The sequence below is a fragment of the Phyllobates terribilis genome, unplaced genomic scaffold (assembly GCF_046119375.1).
Source record: "Phyllobates terribilis strain yellow unplaced genomic scaffold, ASM4611937v1 Scaffold_1__5_contigs__length_1240528914, whole genome shotgun sequence".
Taxonomy (NCBI): Eukaryota; Metazoa; Chordata; class Amphibia; order Anura; family Dendrobatidae; genus Phyllobates; species Phyllobates terribilis.
This window is the reverse complement of record NW_027362761.1, coordinates 63,191,600-63,213,895: the sequence shown is the minus strand read 5'-3', so window position 1 is coordinate 63,213,895 and position 22,296 is coordinate 63,191,600. Positions and strand designations below refer to the sequence as shown.

Here is a 22,296-nt window from a genome sequence, read left to right as displayed (position 1 = left end):
TGGTCACGTCACATGCGCAGGACAGCTAATCAGATTCGCTCAAACGACGTGTGACGTCACAACTTTTTTTTTTTCTCCCTCAACAAACTTTATAAACAAATATGTACGCCTGGTTGCGTCAGTACGTCTGGGGTAGGAGCGAGGCTGCTATGGGCAGAGGACAGAGGTGAGTCTGCAGCATGTAATGTGTGTCGTGGGTTCTGTGGGTCTGGGCAGGGTGCGTGCGTGCTGTTCTGTGGACACTTCAGTTTTGCAGGTTGTAGTCACATGCACATGTTTTAGACCTGAATAAATGGCTCTATGTTACTGTGCACACGGTCTTCCCCTCTGTCAGTCTGAATCCAGGCATGCTGTTGCTGTATTATGCAGCATATTTCCAGGATAATCATTGCAGCCAATCAAATTACAGCTTTCATTTGTGGATGGCAGGTTAGAAAGTGAAAGCATCAGCCTGATTGGTTGTCTTAGGCATCTCCTCTCTTTCAGTGCTGTCGTTATATTTTTTTCCATTTTCAGTAGTTCTATAAAAATGTCAATAATTTCACCTTTTATTTACAGTTTCACCCATACAAATGGTGTACCAAAACACGCCACGTACAACATGCTAAATGCAGCATCACCTTTCCACGCCAAGGGTCCAACCACTGGGGCCCCCACAAAGGTCATGAAAAAGAGTCCCAAAGCCGCCTGTGTGAATGGATCAGTAGTGTACATGCTCAGCCTCTGCTATGTTCACTCCTAAGAAACTGATGAATGGGTACCTCCATTAGTCCCACAGAACATTTAAATGTTGGACCCTTCCGACACGATTGCGGGAAAGCGATGGGTTACTGTCGTCTACTGAAGACCCCCATAACTATCCTGTTAGTCCTCCACAGTGGTCTTACAGTCTAATGATCGTAGGTTCAAGTCCCATAAAGGGGCCACAAAACATTAATGACCCCTTTTTCCCCACTTCAAAAATGAAGAAATGAAAAATGCTAAAAAAAAAAAAAAAAAAAAATATTTAGTAATCGTGTCTAAAAAATGTCTGATCTGGCAAAATGTAAAATTATTTAAGCCATAAGTTTAAATGCCAGAAAGAAAGAGATCCAAACTGCAGAATTGCAGCATTTCAATGGAAACCCAACCACCCCCTCTCTCTTGTCCTGCCCCCTCCCTCCAAAAATACAGTAAAAAGCGATCAAAATGTACCTTCAGCTCAGGACATAATAAACAAGCCTTTGGGTCATTCCCCATCAAGTGAACCAATGCATTTTTCCTCTATATTATCAATTCTTTTAAGATTTTGTATGTTAGAGAATGCAAAATGTGAAGGTGTGTATATACAGTACAGACCAAAAGTTTGGACACACCTTCTCATTTAAAGATTTTTCTGTATTTTCCTGACTATGAAAATTGTACATTCACACTGAAGGCATCAAAACTATGAATTAACACATGTGGAATTATATACTTAACAAAAAAGTGTGAAACAACTGAAAATATGTCTTATATTCTAGGTTCTTCAAAGTAACCACCTTTTGCTTTGATGACTGCTTTGCACACTCTTGGCATTCTCTTGATGAGCTTCAAGAAGTAGTCACTGGAAATGGTTTTCACTTCACAGGTGTGCCCTGTCAGGTTTAATAAGTGGGTTTTCTTGCCTTATAAATGGGGTTGGGACCATCAGTTGTGTTGTGCAGAAGTCAGGTGGATACACAGCTGATAGTCCTACTGAATAGACTGTCAGAATTTGTATTATGGCAAGAAAAAAGCACTTTTTTAACTATATAATTCCACGTGTTAATTCATAGTTTTGATGCCTTTAGTGTGAATGTACAATTTTCATAGTCAAGAAAATACAGAAAAATCTTTAAATAAGAGGGTGTGTCCAAACTTTTGGTCTGTACTATGTGTGTGTATATATATATATATATATATATATATTTTATTTTTTTTTTCAAAGTTTTTAAAAAAAAAAAAAAAAAAAATGCAAATTTCTGTGTTGCATGCCTTTGTTTCTTCTCATAACTCAGGCCAGAACCAAGATGGAGAAACGGAAAAAAACATAATTACACTCAGAACTGTACAGGCTTTCACCTGATATGTTACAAGAATATCTTTGTTAATATTTTAACCATGCGGACTCAATCGCAAAAGTTTTTGAAAAGCATATCCCCAAAAAAATTATGAAATAAGATTTTCAAAAAATTCACATGTGCCTCCAATGCTCCTAGCCACACCTGTACATTCACGTTGGGATCTCAAAGGGATCTTACTTCAAAATATATGAACAGTGTCAATTTGAAAATCTTGAATTCAGATCTGCCCAGCCTGTGGTCTAAAAGGACAGGGTCTATGTTTTTCCAAATAAAAACAAAAAACAAGTTTCATGACTTGTCCTGATCTTACTTAGTAATTCATATCAACTGCTGCCTAAATAGGATTTTCAGAATGTGCTGACCTACGACCTAAGAATTGTGTCCTGGATGGTGGTAGTGGTGCACACTCGGTATGCCACCAATATTGTAGAAATTACTTTTTTGCTCTCTTGTCCATCATCGTATCACCATCCTTTGTGTATTCAAGAAAACCAGTCATTTTAAAATCAAAGAAAAATCAGATATACACTATGATTAGGATGAGACTGCATTTAGAAAATCACACTTCAAAATATGATCCTACGGAGATCCCAACTTGAATCCCTGAACAAATGTAACCAAAACACAAGTAACATATACATGCATTTTTTTTTGAAAAATTGATAACTTATAGTTTTTCCGAAATCTCCCATCAAAATTTCGAATTTGACTTCTCAAAAACAAAATATCAACAAACATACTTTAATTTGATATGAAGACTATGTGCAATTCTGAACAAAATGATGCCTCTCCCATTTCTTTATCTTAATTCTAGCCCGAAACAAATGTAAAGTCATATAAGCCCAAAATTCTGTTTGTTTTTTAAACTTTAGAAATCTATAAAAAATTAACTGATGAAGATAAAAATTCAAAACGTATTATTGTTAATTCAGTAAAGTAGCACTTAAAAAAACACCAAAGAAAATAAATATCCTAAGATATCAGGTAAAAAAAAAATTCAGATTTGCATCACTTGAAATGGAATGACCCCTTTACAAAGCTTCAAGGGCGGAAAAATAAAAGTTATTTGTCTCAGAATATGACAACCAAAACAATTTTTTTTTCTTTACAAAATTCAGAATTTTTCACCTCTAAAATAATAATAAAAAATATCACGTGTCATTGTCATTTTTACTGTACAGTGAATGCTGTGAAAGCATGGCGTTTTGTTTGCAATGTTGCCAGACTTGTAATTTTTTTTCCCATTTTCCAGTACGTTATACTGTAAATTAAATGGTGTCATAAAAAACTACAACGCATCTTCCAAGAAACAAACCCTTAAATGACGGGCATTGCACGGCGAATAAGCCTCCTTACCTTTGCATGCCAGAGCCGGTATGTCACTCGCCACCCCTTAGACCTCAGTCCAGAGCCTCTCACCTAGCCAAATCAGTTCTCATACTTTGCACTGATGAGGGTCAAAACCCTGAAACACCGTGTCTGCAAATTGAGATTCTGATTTGGCTTTTATTCTAAATCATATTGCAAGACTCTTTAAAGGGTCAAAAGTGACTTGTAGGATTGCTACTTCCAATAGGTGGCGCTATAGAGTTCAAGTCCTCTTTTTCTCTGACGAGACAATATGCATATGTCGACTAAAACATTAAAAAAAAGAAGTTATGACTCTTGGAACAAGGGGAGGAAAAAAAACGAAAACATAAAAGATGAAAAAAACTCAGGTCCATAAAGGGTTATTTCTTTAACAAACTTTTGAAACATTTCAGCAGAATACCTGCAAAGATTAGTATAGTTGCCAAAATTGAAAGGAATGTTTAAGTGCTATCCACCAACTACATCTCTGCCCACTCCCAGAAATGCCCCTGGCCCGCCCAGGGTTTACAAACTTCACCCTCTTTTGGCCCAGGAGTCCTGGGAAATCGGGGATAGTTGCATGGCCTAGTAACATGCTCACTGTGTCTTTCAAAAGCACAGAGAAGAAATGCTATGACCCTAGGGTGTCCACCTGAGTCCCCATAGCAGTCCTGCAATTTACACTTTCTTCCATATATGCGATTTGTGCGTGTTCCTGGTATTAATGAACTGTTACATGGCAGGGAAACCACTACGCCTGACAATTTCTGCATTATATTTTCCAGAACGATATTGCTCTTTTGTATAAGGCCACTAGAGGGCAGAATAACTGTATGTCCATATGTGGAGTCGGCACCCTTGCTCAATCATTTCTTAGATCAGTGGTCTGAAAAGCAAATTTCCAACAGTAAAGGCCCCGTCACACTAAGCGATATCGCTAGCGAGATCGCTGCTGTGTCACGGTTTTGGTGACTCACCAGCGACCTCACCAGCGATGTCGCTATGTGTGACACTTTGCAAAGATCAGGCCCCTGCTGTGAGGTCGCTGATCGTTGCAAAGTGTCCTGGACCATTTTTTGGTCGTTGGCCTCCCGCTGGCCAGCACACATCGCTGTGTGTGACCAGCGGGACCAACGATCTGGCTGGTAACCATGGTAAATATCGGGTTACTAGGGGCACGCGTGCACTTAGTAACCCACTGTTTACCATAGATACCACTCTGCTACGGTGAGCGGAGGCTCCTGTGCACCGTAGCAGAGTGGTATCCATGGTAAACAGCGGGTTACTAGGGGCACATGCGCACTTAGTAACCCGATATTTACCATAGTTACCAGCCTGCTCCTGCTTAAGCAGCAGGCTGGGAACGGGAGCACGACATCGTGGAACGATTCTTTCCACGATATCGCTGCTCCCCTCATCGCTGGTGAGCCTGCCTGTTTGACAACTCACCAGCGATGTATTAGCGATGCAGCAACGATCCCTGACAGGTCGTATCGTTGTCGGGATCGCTGCTGCATCGCTTAGTGTGACGGGGCCTTAACTTTGTTCATGACCATTATCCTCGGGCGCCAGATGGAAAGTTCTGCTCAAAGCAAAGCCTAACACACACACACACACAAGTTCAACCAGTCGCCATTCTGGTAAATGGCAGCATTGCTGTACTTTGTTAAAGAATTTGACTCTCGTAATGACTTTAACTACATGCGACGCTTTTCTACTTGCATAATTAAATATTGCCTAATTCTTAATAAATCTGAAACTGTTTAATGCAAGAATGGGAGAAAAAATAAAAAAAAAAGTGGTATGTAGTTCCATTTTCTCTATACAACCACTGGCAAAAATTATGGAATCACCGGGCTCGGAGGATGTTCATTCAGTTGTTTAATGTTGTTGAAAAAAGCAGATCACAGACATGGCACAAAACTAAAGTCATTTCAAATGGCAACTTTAGGGCTTTAAGAAACACTAAAAGAAATCAAGATTAAAAATGTGGTACTCGGTAAGGGTAATTTTTTTCAGACCAAGCAGAGGGAAAAAACTATGGAATCACCATGTAAATTTTCATTTCCAAAACTAACACCCGCATCAAATTAGATCTGCTCGTTAATCTGCATCTAAAAAGGAGTGATCAAACCTTGGAGAGCTGTTGCACCAAGTGGACTGACATGAATCATGGCTCCAACACGAGAGATGTCAATTGAAACAAAGGAGAAGATTATCAAACTCTTAAAAGAAGGTAAATCATCACGCAATGTTGCAAAAGATGTTGGTTGTTCACAGTCAGCTGTGTCTAAAATCTGGACCAAATACAAACAACATGGGAAGGTTGTTGAAGGCAAACATACTGGTAGACCAAGGAAGACATAAAAGCTTCAAGACCGGAAACTTAAAGCAATATGTCTCCAAAACAGGAAATGCACAACAAAATAAATGAGGAACGAATGGGAGGAAACTGGAGTCAATGTCTTTGACCGAACTGTAGGAAACCGCCTAAAGGAAATGGGATTTACATACAGAAAAGCTAAACAAAAGCCATAACACCTAAACAGAAAAAAACATGGTTACAATGGGCTAAGGAAAAGCAATCGTGGACTGTGGATGACTGGATGAAATTCATATTCAGTGATGAATCGCGAATCTGCATTGGGCAAGGTGATGATGCTGGAACTTTTGTTTGGTGCCATTCCAATGAGATTTATAAAGATGACTGCATGAAGAGAACATGCAAATTTCCACAGTCATTGATGATATGGGGCTGCATGTCAGGTAAAGGCACTGGGGAGATGGCTGTCATTACATCTTCAATAAATGCCCAAGTTTACATTGACATTTTGGACAGTTTTCTTAACCCATCAATTGAAAGGATGTTTGGGGATGTTGACACTTTTCAAGATGATAATGCATTCTGCCATAGAGGAAAAACTGTGAAAACATTCCTTGAAATAAGACCCATAAGGTCAATGTCATGGCCTGCAAATAGTCCGGATCTCAATCCAACTGAAAATCTTTGGTGGAAGTTGAAGAAAATGGTCCATGACAAGGCTCCAACCTGCAAAGCTGATCTGGCAACAGCAATCAGAGAAAGTTGGAGCCAGATTGTACTGTTTGTCACTCATTAAGTCCATGCCTCAGACTGCAAGCTGTTATTAAAGGCAGAGGTGGTGCAACAAAATACTAGTGATGTATTGGAGTGTTCTTTTGTATGTTTGTTTTTCATGATTCCATAATTTTTTCCTCAGAATTGAGTGATTCCATAATTTTTTTTCCCTCAGCTTGGTCTGAACAAAATTACCCTTACCGAGTACCACATTTTTTTATCTTGATTTCTTTTAGTGTTTCTTGAAGCCATAAAGTTGCCATTTGAAATGACTTTAGTTTTGTACCATGTCTGTGATCTGCTTTTTTTTCAACAACATTAAACAACTGAATGAACATCCTCCGAGCCCGGTGATTCCATAATTTTTGCCAGGGGTTGTATGTGAGGGTGTATGTTGAATAGGATGGGTTTTACAAGACCCTACTGCATCAAGTAAGTCCAGGGTTTTGGAATGATTATTACTAATTTAACTAAGCTGTATTGGTCACCTTGCCCCTTTTACGTCTATAGGATGCCCATAAAGAGTCAAGTTGGCAACTGGAAATCGTAAAGGGCTATTATGCACCCTCTGAGTTAGTCCTATGGAACTGTTCAAATGTCTGTGTTTTCTTGAGAATTGTGTTTGTATCCACAAAAAATTCGCAGAGACATGTTTGATTGTTGTCATGGATCAAAATCATGCATACAAGTCTATGGGTCTGTGAAAATGACGGGCAGCCTATGGAAGGCATCAGTGTGCAGTATGTGTGCTGTCTGTGATTAACATTGTAATGGATAGGAGAAGCTTGGTATTTATTTCTTTATTTTTCCATCAGTGTAAATCACTGAGCAAACACTGATGGTAAATGCTGACACATTGACCAAACACTGATGAATAATGATCTGTGTTTTTACATAGCGTAAGATCATAGAGGTCTGAATAAGGCCTTAGCAATGTGAGAGATCCCTGTCTGTCCGTCAAATAAATAGCAACTCCATGGTTACCTACTGAAATGTCAGATGTCCATGTCCTCATTAAAAAAAACAGAACATCAGTTTTTTATTTCCAATTATGAAGGTATTATTTTTGTATTCTCAGAAGGAATCTCAAAATAGTCTGATACCATGTCAGCCAGGAAAATCCATGAGAAATACTTGTTTTTTTTTTTTGTTTTAAAAGAAACCTAGAAAAGAATTCTAGGAGCGATACATTTTACTGGCTAATTCGAAATATGTTTGCCAGCTTTAGTAGCACAGAGACCCCTTCTTCAGGCTGGGATACAATTGAACAACTGGTAGGGAACCGAACCAAGAAACATACTGCAACAAGCAGATGAATGCTGTACACTGGCCATTTTATTAGGGACACTTGACCTTTCATGACTGGAGCCTTGCTGTTTGGAAATTGCACCTTTCTGACATTGGATTCCTGTTACGTCCTACTTTCTTAGGTTTTCCTGCAAATAGACATACAGGTATGTCCTGGTGATCGTGTGGACGCTGGAGCCGAGTGCTATCACCACAGGAGCTAGACTTATGCAGCATCACTGTCCCTGGCTGTTTAACTCTCTAAATGCCACTATCAATAGCAATCTCCGTTTTTAAAAAGTTGAGAGAAGAAGGTTCCCTTTCAACCTCATAGGCCCTTGGCATAGTGAATTGTTCTGTCTGAATCACGTGTTTCAGAGATTTAAATGGAAATCCTGTTGGAAGTGCTTGGCAAAAAGCACAGGATAAATGTAAACTGAGCCTTAAAGGGGTTGTTACATGAATTAAGTACATTTTAATCTTTGAAATAAAAATAACTTCCATATTGAATGTGTCTAAAATAAATATTCCTCTGCTGAAGTGTTCTTATGAATGTGCCACTGTTATGTATAGTGTAATTGCTTTGTTAGACCATGTAGAGCTGCTCCAGTTCATGGTCTGAACATACCATGGCTCTTGGTAAGGGGGGAAATTTAATCATAAGTCCCTTACAATGAATATACAGACGAAACAGCAGGGGCTGACAACTGCTACTTTCTGAGGTAACTCATTTCCCTGCCTGAGGTAATACAGAAGCTTCACCAGTCCTGTGAGCTCACCATAGATGAAGTCAGTGATAAGTTCAGTGGCCACTGGAGCTCCTTCGTCACACTCACTCCAGTATTACCTCAGGCAGCAGCCGCTGTGAGCACCTGCTGCTTCATCTGTATACTCGCTTATGCACCCCTCATCCTCGTCCTGTTATGCATGGCCCTCATCATGCTGCAAACATAAAAAAATAAATAAATAAACCATTCTACTCAGCTTCCTTCCCTCTGCTCCAGCAGCTGATCTCACTGTGTAAGCAGCACAGGATGTCACTGCCATGCGCTCCCACACGCTGAGATCAGCTGCTGGAATATTCACTGCTCTCCACGCCAGGACTATAGGAGTGGAGGGCAGTGAATATTCATTTCCTTTAAAAGCGTCGTGGTGTTAGCCGTAGCCACTGGCTTCCTGCAGCTGCTGGGCGATCACGTGTGCCCACTGTTAAACAAAATGAATATTCACTGCTCCCCACACCAATGGGAGTGGGGGGCAGTGAATATTCATTCTCTTTAATAGTGGGAAACATAATCGTCCAGCCACTGCAGGAAGCCTGCAGCTAACAGTGTGACCGCTATTAAAGAAAATGAATATTCACTGCTCTCCACTCCCATGGGCATGGGGAGCAGTGAATATTTATTTTCTATAACAGTGGGCACAGTGTTAACCGCAGTAGCCGGCTCCTGCCTGCTGTGACCCACTCCGCTGCCGCTGTGAGTCCTAGTCCTAGTAAGTTAGTTAGTGTAGAGAGTACAATTGGAAGAGAAAGGTTGAATTGGATGGACCTAGGTCTTTATTCAACCTACATTGCAATGTTATAAAACTAAAGCACCTGTGGACTGAAGATGCCCATCAAACCTAGGTGAATTCTGTGAGGGCTGCAGTTCCCAAAATTAAGTCACTTGTGGGAGGTTTCTGCTATTTTACCATGTCCGAGGTTCTGCAAATACAACATGGTGCTTGCAGTCTAATCCAGCTAAAATGATGTTCCAAAAGTAAAATGGAGCTCATTTCCTTCCAAGCTCTGCCATGTGCTCAAACACTAGATTCTGACCACATACGGGGTGTTCTCACGTTCAGGCGAAGTTTGGTAACAAATATTGAGATTCACTTTGTCTTGCTACTCCTTGTGAAAATAAAGAATTTGGGATGAAAAAAAAAATGTTTTCATTTTTGCAGCCGACTAATACAAAATTAGCTGAAGCACCTGTTGGTTCAAGATGCTTACCCAAACCCTAGATGAATTCCTCGAGGGGTGTAGTTTCTAAAATGAAGTTAGTTTTTTTTTTTTTCATTTTTGTCTTAATTTTTTTTCTGTTACTCTTGTGAAAATAAAAATTCAGGGCTAAGGCAACACTTTTTTTTTTTCTTTCCACTTTTGCATTATTTCCTGTGATGCACCTGAATGGTGAACAATCTTCCTGAAGGAGGCTTTGAATACCTTGAAGGGTGCAGTTTTTAAAATGGGGTCAGTGTTCTTAGGTTTTCTGACATGTATGCTCCTCAGTCATTTCAAATGTAAAGAGGTCCCTTGGAAAAAAAATAAAATTATATTTATAGGTTTTGTAAATTTCTTTAGAGTAATGAAAACTTGCTGCTATACTTCTAAGACTTTAGCATGCTAACAAAAAAACATCTTTAGATGCTGTTATAAACTATACATGTGGTACATGTTGGTTATTAACACTTTTTTTCATTATGACTATCTGTTTTAAAGTCTTAAAAATTCAGTGACTTCGAACGATGCATGATTATCGGTGCTAAATTACATGAGGCCTGTATTTCATAAGCTGGTAGTCTTGTGTGAGATTTAGTAGTACAATGATGTTGAACATTTACCAAGAATTATGATATCAGAGACTAACATCCAGCATCCATCCATGTGCACATAATTAACCCTCATGAAAGGGGTCAGAGGAGGATGTCAACAATCGTTTTGACAAACAGGCCGTGCATTGTCAAAAAAAATTGCTCCGGAGTACAGCACTGGTGCTCCAACTACATTGATCCTTAGCGCAGATCATCTTTAGTAGCAGAGCTGTTCAAGGGAGATATAAAGGATAGACTCCAGTGGGCAAAGCCAAACTAAATTTAGATTAATCAGCAGTGGCAAAACATTGCTTGGTGAAATTAATCCAGATTTCATTTAAACCATGCTGATGGGAGTCAGTGGAGTTCTGCCAATGGCAGCAGTCTACGTGACCTCTGTGGGGCTCAGTGCTGAACACCACCAGGCTGGCGTCCGTCCATTTCATATAAGTTGGAAGGATGTATATGATGTGAGCTCAAGTGCTGAACCTACTCCATAGGTGGTGAGAACCTACTCCATAGCTGGTGAGTACCACCTATTTTCCTCCCAGACACCTGTGGCCCACAACGACTGTGGCATTTAACTGGTTAAACTGGGTGAGAACCCTCTTTTACCACCATTAAGCCTCTGCAAAAGTGAGAACTCATTGGCAACTGGGAGTGGGCCTAATTCAAACTTTTATGCATGTCCTTGATGGCAGCATCAGAATTTTGTACAAGCTGCATGAATCTATAAAATCCTCCTGTTGGGTGTCAACTCAGACTGTGTAGATAGAGTAATGGCATGTAGAATTGTTTTCTTGGCACAAAATTGTGGACTGGTTCCAATAACATGACAGTGAGCTTTCCCTCTCTGGTAGCCTTCACAGTCCCCAGGTCTTAATCCTTTAGAGCAGGGTTCCCCAACTCCAGTCCTCAAGGCCCACCAACAGGTCATGTTTTCAGGATTTCCTTAGTATTGCACAGGTGATGGAATTATTGCCTGTGCAGGTGATGCAGTTATCACCTGTGTAATACTAAGGAAATCCTGAAAACATGACCTGTTGGTGGGCCTTGAGGACTGGAGTTGGGGAACCCTGCTTTAGACCATCTCTGGCATGAGGTAGAATGGGTCAATATTCCTGCTGAATGACTTCAACACCTAGCAAAATCTATGTAATGACAAATTGCTGCGGAAGGCCAAAGAAGATCTAATGCGTTACTCTGAGTGTCTTTAATAAAGTGATCATTCAGTGCATGTGTCAATTAGTTTGTTCATTGACAGTGTTTTACAACTGTATTCTGCATAATACATTTCTTCCTGTAAGTAACACATGGCACCCTGCGCTATTCTAGACATACACTGTGTGCAGAATTATTAGGCAAGTTGTATTTTAGAGGATTATTTTTATTATTGATCAACAACTATGTTCTCAATCAACCCAAAAGACTCATAAATATCCAAGCTTAATATTTTTGGAAGTTGGAGTTTTTTGTTCTTTTTTAGATTTGGCTATCTTAGGAGGATATCTGTTTGTGCAGGTAACTATTACTGTCCCGAATTATTAGGCAACTTAATAAAAAATAAATATAATCCCATCTCGCTTGTTTATTTTCACCAGGTAAACCAATATCAGTGCACAAAATTTAGAAATAAACATTTATGACACGCAAAAACAAAAACCAAAAAAAATTAGTGATCAGTATAGCCACCTTTCTTTATGATGCCACTCAACAGCCTTCCATCCATAGATTGTCAGTTGCTTGATCTGTTTTCGATCAACATTGCGTGCAGCAGCCACCACAGCCTCCCAGACACTGTTCCGAGAGGTGTACTGTTTTCCCTCCCTGTAGATCTCACATTTTATGATGGACCACAGGTTCTCTATGGGGTTCAGATCAGGTGAACAAGGGGGCCATGTCATTATTTTTTCTTCTTTTAGACCTTTACTGACCAGCCACGCTGTGGAGTAGTTGGATGCATGTGATGGAGCATTGTCCTGCATGAAAATCATGTTTTTCTTGAACGATACCGACTTCTTTCTGTACCACTGCTTGAAGAACTTGTCTTCCAGAAACTGGCAGTAGGTCTGGGAGTTGAGCTTCACTCCATCCTCAACCCGAAAAGGTCCCACAAGTTCATCTTTGATGATACCAGCCCATACCAGTACCCCACCTCCACCTTGCTGGCGTCTGAGTCGGAGTGGAGCTCTCTGCCCTTTACTGATCCAGCCTCTGGTCCATCCATCTGGCCCATCAAGAGTCACTCTCATTTCATCAGTCCATAAAACCTTTGAAAAATCAGTCTTAAGATATTTCTTGGCCCATTCTTGACGTTTTATCTTATGTTTCTTGTTCACAGGTGGTCGTTTTTCAGCCTTCCTTACCTTGGCCATGTCCCTGAGTATCGCACACCTTGTGCTTTTTGATACTCCAGTAACGTTGTACCTCTGAAATATGGCAAAACTGGTGGCGAATGGCATCTTGGCAGCTTCACGCTTGATTTTCCTCAATTCATGGGCAGTTACTTTGCGCATTTTTTGGCCAACACGCTTCTTGTGACCCTGTTGGCTATTTGCCATGAAACGCTTGATTGTTCGGTCATCACGCTTCAAAAGTTTGGAAATTTCAAGACTGCTGCATCCCTCTGCAAGACATCTCACAATTTTGGACTTTTTAGAGCCCGTCAAATCTCTCTTCTGACCCATTTTGCCAAAGGAAAGGAAGTTGCCTAATAATTAAGCACACCTTATATAGGGTGTTGATGTCATTAGTCAACACCCCTCCTCATTACAGAGATGCACATCACCAGATTTACTTAATTGGTAGTTGGCTCTCAAGCCTATGCAGCTTGGAGTAGGACAACGTGTATAAAAAGTATCAAAATGATTAAAATACTCATTTGCCTAATAATTCTGCACACAGTGTATACTTGGCAAATATTTAGCAAAAATGTATCTAGAAACCTATGATGGCAAAGAAATGTGTAGAAAAACAAACCTCAATATATATGTTATAAGAAAAATGTCTAAAAAATGTTTTTTTTTGTTTTTTTTGTAGGTTTAGTGCCTCAATTTTTAACTGACAGTAGTTTAACTTGTCCTCTTCAAATTGCACAAACAGCATGGATCCTATGTCTCCAGAAGCACATGGGTGGTCTATTCTCCAGAAATTGAATGAACAAAAATCAATGGGCCTTTTTTGTGACGTTTCCTTGATGGTTGAGGGTAAAATCTTTCTTGCTCATAAAAATGTTCTTTCTGCGTGTAGTGAGTATTTCTATGCAGCACTAAGCAGAAATGAGCAGCAGCAGTTTTTGGTTCTGGACAATGTGAGCTTGGAGGGTTTCAGTCATCTTCTAGATTTTATATATACATACAAAATCCCTACTTGTCATGTGCAAGACTTTATGCAGGCTGCCCAGCTGTTGCAAGTTAGTCTCCCGCTCACAGTTCAAGTGGTCAATGTATCCAGTAGTCCACATAACATTAGTCCAAAGGAAGAAATCTGCGTCCCAGACGATGATGATTATGGTGTGCCAAATCGGGATTTGGCGTTGAGAGAAATTGAGAGCCAACCGAGACGAGAGAGAATCCGGCAGGATAACCTTCAGATTAACAACAGTCTGTATAAGGGGGAAAGAAGACTGATGGAAACCATGGCTCCAATAAAAGATAAAACCAAGATACAAAAAAGGCCAACGTTTTATAAAGAAACATATGTTGTTCGAAAGCCTGGATACTATATGCGGACACAACTTTCAAAGCCTGGACGATTGGGGAGAGAGAGCCCTGTGGGTGACAGTCCAGAAAACTCCTATATTAACCCTGGCTATAACAGACACGTGCCTATTACAATTCACAATGATGGTTCTTCAGAAGAAGCCGATGATGAAGCCGCGGATATTTGCATTAATTTATGTGATGATGCTGATACTCCTGATGGTTCAGGAGCTTTGAATGACTTGAGGTTACAAGAAGAGCCACTCAAGCCTACTATCTATTCTACCATAGTTGGATTGGAGAATGCGAATGCAATGGAAAGCGTAGATGGGAGCGAAAACCTTGCTGGAATAGTACACAAATGTGACAGATGTGAACTACTATTGACATACTCAGAGTTTCTAAATCACCAGGATGATCCAGGAGTGAACCTTCTCCAGTGTAGCTTCTGTGATAAACAGTTCAATTACAGGTGAGAGCCGTGTGTTATTGATTATTACGTTGACCTGTCATGGACATGTATTTTGTACTTTTGGATTATTATGCTGCCTACGTGGTAAATGGAGTCAGTAGTAGTAGTATTGGCTATCCCTTGCATCTTTACGAATCTGCTCTCAAAAAAAAAAAAAAAAATGGGGTGACAAACAGGCTGAGCATTTGAGAACGGTCATGCAATGGAGAAATTTGCATAGCAATTTTTTGCATTTGTATGAACTTACAAGGATTATAGCTAAAGTCATAGAAAGCTTATATCCCCCTACAAACATGTTATATAGGTACTATCTAAAGTTACCATCCTTTTCCATTTTCTTTAGTAGGAGGTAAGTTACATGCCCCTCGTAATTGTGGCGTCGTAGTCTATAGGGAGTGGTTGGGGGGGGGGGGTAGAGTATGACATTAAAATGAGAGAGTAAAGACAACAGCAATCTTACAATAGTCTCCTCCAGGAGAGGGCTGTCTCAATTTTGACTAGAAATCTAAAAAATAAATGTATTTGGTTTAGGAAGATGCTGAACAATTACGGTACTTTTTAATAAACTACATATATTTAGATACTTCGGCTTTGATTTTTTTTTTTGTAAGATTGATGCTCTCTAAGGAGAACCTGGATCATTAAGTGATACAGGTGCATCTCACTAAATTAGAATATCATCAAAAAGTTACTTTATTTTGTTTCTTCAATACAAAAAGTGAAACTCCTATATTATATAGAGTCATTACAAACAGAGTGATCTATTTCATGTGTGTATTTCTGTTAATGTTGAGGATTATGGCTTACAGCCAATGAAAACTCAAAATAAATTATCTCAGTAAATTTAAAATAATTAACAAAAAACACCTGAAAAGCCTTCCTAAGCTTCTTTTAAAAAGGTCCCTTAGTCTGTTTCAGTAGGCTCCACAATCATGGGGAAGACTGCTGAATTGACAGATGTCCAGAAGGCAGTCATTGACACACTCCACAATGAGGGTAAGCCACACAAGGTCATTGCTAAAGAAGCTGGCTGTTCACAGAGTGCTGTATCCAAGCATATTAATGGAAAGTTGAGTGGAAGGAAAAAGTGTGGTAGAAAAAGGTGCACAAGCAACCGGGAAAACCACAGCCTTGAAAGGATTAAGAAAAGGCCATTCAAAAATTTGGGAGAGATTCACAAAGCGTGGACTGGTGCTGGAGTCATTGCTTCAAGAGCCACCACACACAGACGTATCCAGGACATGGGCTACAAGTGTCGCATTCCTTGTGTCAAGCCAATCATGACCAATAGACAACGCCAGAAGCATCTTACCTGGGCCAAGGAGAAAAAGACCTGGACTGTTGCTCAGTGGTCCAAGGTGGTGTTTTCAGATGAAAGTAAATTTTGCATTTCATTTGGACTCGAGGTCCCAGAGTCTGGAGGAAGAGTGGAGAGGCACACAATCCAAGCTGCTTGAGGTCTAGTGTGAAGTTTCCACAATCCGTGATGGTTTGGGGAGCCATGTCATCTGTTTGTGTAGGTCCACTGTGTTTTATCAAGACCTAAGTCAGCGCAGCCGTCTACCAGGAAATTTTAGAGCACTTCATGCTTCCCTCTGCCGACAAGCTTTTTGGCACCTGTCCACACTGCCAAAAGTACCAATACCTGGTTTAAAAGCAACAGTATCCCTGTGCTTGTTTGGCCAGCAGACTCGCCTGACCTTAACCCCATAGAGAATCTATGGGGTATTGCCAAGAGGAAGATGAGACACCAGACCCAACAATGCAGACGAGCTGAAGGTTGCTATCAAAGCAACCTGGGCTTCCATAACTCCTCAGCAGTCCCACAGGCTGATCGCCTCCATGCCACGCCACATTGATGCAAAAGGAGCCCTGACCAAGTATTGAGGGCATTCACTGAACATACATTTCAGTAGGCCAACATTTCGGATGTTAAAATCATTTTCAAGCTGTTATAAAGTATTCTAATTTACTGAAATAATGACTGTAAGCCATAATCCTCAACATTAACAGAAATAAACACTTGAAATAGATCACTCTGTTTGTAATGACTCTATATAATGAGTTTCTCTTTTTGTATTGAAGAACTGAAATAAAATAACTTTTTGATGATATTCTCATTTAATGAGCTGCACCTGTATATTAGTAGCAAATTTAGAAGAAATTTCCACCATGCCCTGTGAATCATGATTGCTTTATCAAGCTTATTCCAAAATCTTGGATGGTAACTGTATACCATTTGACATCTATCCAAAAACAGTTCTGACTGCCGTTTGTCTCAAGGCGCTACATCATAAATTCAAGGTCTGCTTTTGTTTAGTAGATGAGTTAGCAACTTTTGGATTAGCTAGTAATCTCTGTCAGACCCCTTCATTGTGTAAGGGCAGTGGGAGATTGTCTAGCTGAAATTGTCGTCAAGAATGTGTCATGAAAAAGAAGTCAAAAACAAGTGTACATATATTCACTTTAAAAATTGCTAAATTTGATCTAGTTAAAATTCAGCAATACTAAAAAAAAAAAAAAAAAAAAAAGTGTACAAAAATACATGTGATATTAGTGTATTCTCAAAACTAAAAAGAGACTGATCACAGTCAAGATAAACCTATATGTCCCTGATCTATACGGCTCTCCCTAATATCCCTGGTAAGGTTCTGCCTAAATAGCACTAAAACGCTGACACACACACACACACACACACACACACACACACACACACACACACACACACACACACACACACACACACACACACACACACACACATCTCCCTAAGTCCACGATGGTGCAGGAACGAAAGTGTGGAAAGGAATGTAGCAAGACAGATTGTGTACAAAATGGGCTAGGTAATACAAACGACAACTTAAATATATACCTGCCTCTTTTAAGCAAGGAGCAGAACACAGCATAAATATAGTTGAAATGCAACATAAAATCAAGTGAGTTTTTATGTATCAGTTTTGGCCTGAATACACATTAGAATAGAAAAATAGTGCAATTGGAATGACTTCAATCAAGGCATGATCAGAATGATCAACCCTGTGGGGGTTTTCTTACTTGGTGTCATGAATATACCAAGAATGTGGTTTGTTTGAGGGGGGGGGTTAAGATCTAGGAATAAGGGAACCTGTAGGTGTCATTTTTTTTATTTTTTTTTTTCCATTCCTTCTGTGGCAAAGCGACTTACTTGGCTGTATGCTTAGGTAAACAAGTCACACTGTCTTTTTTAAATTTTCAGTTGGTTTATTTAGCGGCATAAACCAACGCATGAAACATAAACGTAGCCCATCTGGCATAATGGCAAAACAAACTTAAGAAAGTGTCCGGCCACTCAAGGTCCGCAACAGAGATCCTCACGGTTCAGTTTAGCACAAACCAACACGAGCTCCTCTCTCTGGAGCTGGCCTCTAGGTACTAACCACACATGAGTGTTAAGGCTGGCCATTTAAAGCCCAGTCACTCCCCCTGATTGGAGCGGTATGGTCATTGACCTCTCACCCTTCACAATGGTTATTCACAAAAAACACTCCCTTTTGGTGATTTAACCCCCAAAATATAACTTGCTGGAGAATAGTTGTAGGTTCAGTTCGCTAAGGCTAGCTGCCGTAGCGAAACATACCTCCCCTCACATATAACACCAGTGACTCTGTCACAAATACCCCCCCCTCTACCCAAAGCTGGGGGTTTGGGCACCTTCAGACACCAGACAGGGAATTCTAGAGAGGACATCTGCATTGCCATGTAACTTCCTGGGCCTATGTTCCACGTGGAAATTAAAGTCCTGGAGACCTAAGAACCACCTAGTTACCTGGGCATTCTTACCCTTCTTTTCCTCAACCACCTCAAAGGGGCATGATCTGACATGAGCATGACCTTCCGGCCTAATAGGTAATGTCTAAGTGTATCTATGGCCCATTTTATGGCTAAGCACGCTTTTTCCACTATCGCGTAGTTCTTCTCGCAGGAAGAGCACTTCCGGCTCAGAGAATGGGATGTTCTTCCCCATTTATCTCTTGAGAGAGCATGGCTACTTGGCCAACTTCTGAAGCGTCTGTCTGGACCACGAATTCCTTCTCAAAGTCTGGTGTGACCAGGGCCGGCTGCTTACTCAGTGCCAGCTTCATCTGTTGGAACGCCGTCTCCGTTTCATCCGTCCATTTCACCATCGTTGACTTGGTGGCTTTGAGGAGATCCGTAAGTGGCGCATCCATCATGGCAAAATTTGGGATAAACCGCCGTTAATACCCCACGATACCCAGAAACGCTCTCACTTGCTTCTTGGAGAGTGGTTGCGGCCAGTTCTGGATTTCCTCGACTTTATTGACTTGTGGCTTAATTTCACCTCTCCTGACGACATAGCCCAAGTACTTGACCTCTTCCTTTTCAACGGCACATTTTTTTGGAATCATAGTAAACCGCGCCTTCCTCAGAGCATCCAGAATCGCCTGTACCTACGGCAGATGACTAGCCCAGTCTGGGCTAAAGATCACAATGTCAAGGTAGGCTGTGGCATATTTATGTGGGGCTAGGATCCAATCCATGGCCCTCTGGAAGGTGGCTGGGGCCCCTGCAGTCCGAAAGGCATTCGGGTGTATTGGAAAGACTCATCAGGTGTCGAACGCCGTCTTGTCCTTGGCCCTCTGGGACATGGGGATCTGCCAATAGCCCTTCGTTAGGTCAAGAGTGGTAATATACCTCTCAGGTCCAAGCCTCTCGATGAGTTCATAGACGCGGGGCATCGGGTATGCGTCACACTTGGCCGACGGTAGACCTTGCAAAACCTCCATTACCCTTTTGGGTTTTGGCACGAGAACGATAGGACTCGACCACCCACTCTTTGATTCCTCTATCACTCCGAGGTCTAACATCCTTTTCACCTCAGATGAGATCACTCACCTCCCGACGAGCTTCAGGTTCACTCTTACTTGCGGTTCTGTTAATACATCATTCTCTACCACCTGTGTACGCTCCGGCAGCTCTGAGAACAGGTCACGATTGCTGCTGCTGCTGGTACTGCACCTGCTGGTACTGCACTTACTGTTGCTGTAGCTGCTGCTGGTGCTGCGCTTGCTGCTGCTGCATTTGTTGCGTCTGCTGTGACTGCAACCGATGCTTAAGCAGGTCCTCCATACTGTCTGACTTCTCTGGCTGGCTGGCGGCCTTTACCCAGGACATCCACCGGTCTCTGTGGCAGGTACACATGGTCCTGGAATCTTGCACGCACTCTCGCACCAACTGTGGTAAAGCGACTTGGCGGTGTTAAACTAGTGACACTGTCTCTTTTTTTAAATTTTTTAGTTGGTTTATTTAGTGGCATAAACAAACGCAAAGTTCATGAAACATAAATATAGCCCATCTGGCATAATGGCAAAACAAACTTAGTGTCCAGCAAAGTCCTTGCACCCGGCCAGGGTCCGGCCACTCGGGATCAGCAACAGAGATCCTCACGGTTCAGTTTAGCACAAACCAACATGAACTCTCTCTGGAGCTGGCCTCCAGGTACTGACCACACCTGAGTGTCAAGGCTGGCTATTTAAAGCCCAGTCACTCCCCTGATTGGAGAGGTATGGTGAATGACCTCCCACCCTTCACAATGGTCATTTACAAAAAAACACTCCCTTTTGGTGATTTAACCCCCAACATATAACATGCTGGGGAATAGTTGTAGGTTCAGTTTGCTAAGGCTAGCAGCCGTGGTGAAGCATACCTCCCCTCACTCTGTCACGCTTCCTTATTGCGAAAGGACACTTTTGCAGGACCATGCATAACATACAACCCCACCAAAAGGGTTGTATGTTATGGAACTCTTCCAGGAAAATGACAGCGAGTTTTTACGGCTTTGCTGGCCTTCACAATCCCCTTATCTTAGTTGTATAGAGGGGTGAGGTAAAGGAAACTGATCAGAGCATTTTAGAACCTCCATTTAATTTGTGGCAACTGTGAGAAGCTTTCCTGTCCACGTGGGTCACGACAATTGCTGAGGTTCTGATAGCCAAAGGATCCAAAAACTACTAGATGAGTGTCTCCAATATTGTGGCCTTTCTGTTTTTGACCATGTTAAATATGGACACCTCATTTTACATATCCTTTTCATATCTATTTATTCTGTTTTTAGATCATTTGTTGAATAGATCCTGTTCAATCTGTATTGTCGATTTTTGGGTTGGTGGGAAGATTTAACTTGTAGATATGCAATTAAGTGTGTGTGTGTGTGTGTGTGTGTGTGTGTGTGTGTGTGTGTGTGTGTGTGTGTGTGTTTTTTTTTTTTAAATACAGCTGGCCATAGACAATAAATTAATGTCGGGCCATCTAATGTGTGTGGGAGCCTCCTGACTTTACCCTAGGAGATGCTGTAAATGGGGGTGGTGGCGAAGGTTCAGGCATCTGAAATTTCAACATATCCCATCCTTTTGTTGCTTAGCCAGATAAGGTTATGTACACATCATGTTGTATCTACTAGTCCTTTTCTACAGTATGCACCTATTTGGGCAGGCACCAAAGTCGAAGCCTGCCTCAGATATGTGGATTCTGCTGAAAATGATGTTAAAGCATAGCGTGACTGTCTACTTCATTCAGGTCTTCTTCAGCCACCCACACAGACTAACATACATTGAACCTTATATTCACCCGACCCTGCTCTGACAACCATCTACTCATGTTCTCATCCCTGTCCTCCTGACCTGCCACCCATGTTCAGCAACTAGCGCACCCCCGCAGAAACCTCGCACATCTAGACACCTACACACTCTGACTCTATTCTACCACTGGCATCCATATCCTCACTCCATGACACAGACAGCACCATTTCTTTCTACAATGCCACTCTTGCATCAGCTATTGACTCGGTTGTCCCTCTCGTGCATGACAGAATGCGACGAATCAATAGACAATCCTGGCACAATAACCTCACTAAAAAGCTTCAGCAAATATCCAGGGTGGCAGAGCAGCATTGGAAGAAAACACATTTGCAAGATGACTTCACTTCATTCAAACAAGCAACACTTGCATTCAAATCAGCCCTCACCTCTGCTAAACAGGCCTACTTCACAACCCTCATATCTTCCTTCTCCTACAACCCCAAACAGTTATTTAACACTTTTAACTCCCTCCACCCACCACTGCCCCCTCCGACCTCTCTCCTCTCTGCTGAGGACTTTGCCACACACTTCAAAAACAAGATTGACCAAACAAGGCAAGTCTTTATTGTTTGACCACCACTACTCCTTTGTTTACAAGACCAATGCCCTTCCCCCATAACCTCCCCCTCCAACATCACTGAAGGAGCGCATCTCCTCTCCAAATCAAATCTCACCACTTGAGCACTTGACCCCCATTCCACCTCCTCCCCAACCTCACCCCCACACTCCTTCCATTCCTAACTCATCTCTTCAGCCTGTCACTAAATTTTGGTAACTTCCCCTCTGCTTTCAAACATGCCACAATCATGCCCATCCTCAAAAAGCCATCCCTCAACCCAACCGCATTGTCCAGCTACCGCCCCATACAGCTGCTCCCATTTGCCTCCAAACTCCTTGAGCAACATGTTCACATGATCTTTCTTCTCACCTCTGGCTTCCATCCCCACCATTCCACCGAAACTGCCCTGACCAAAATTACTAATGACTTGCTTACAGCCAAAGCAGATAATTCTCTTTGCTCCTTCTTCTTGATCTGGCCTCTGCCTTTGATACAGTTGACCACTGCCTCATACTACAGATCCTCTCTTCCTTTGGT

General features: G+C 41.4%; 1 protein-coding gene across 1 annotated transcript in view; it reads left to right on the top strand.

The window, feature by feature from the left end:
- Positions 1–73: 73 nt before the first annotated feature.
- Positions 74–22,296, top strand: part of LOC141196034 (uncharacterized) — a 91,283-nt gene continuing 69,060 nt past the window's right edge. Inside the window, exons 1-2 of the mRNA XM_073662537.1 lie at positions 74–166; positions 13,432–14,565. Coding sequence (XP_073518638.1) covers positions 13,496–14,565 — 1,070 coding nt within the window. The 5' untranslated portion in view covers positions 74–166; positions 13,432–13,495. The remainder of the gene's footprint in view (positions 167–13,431; positions 14,566–22,296) is intronic.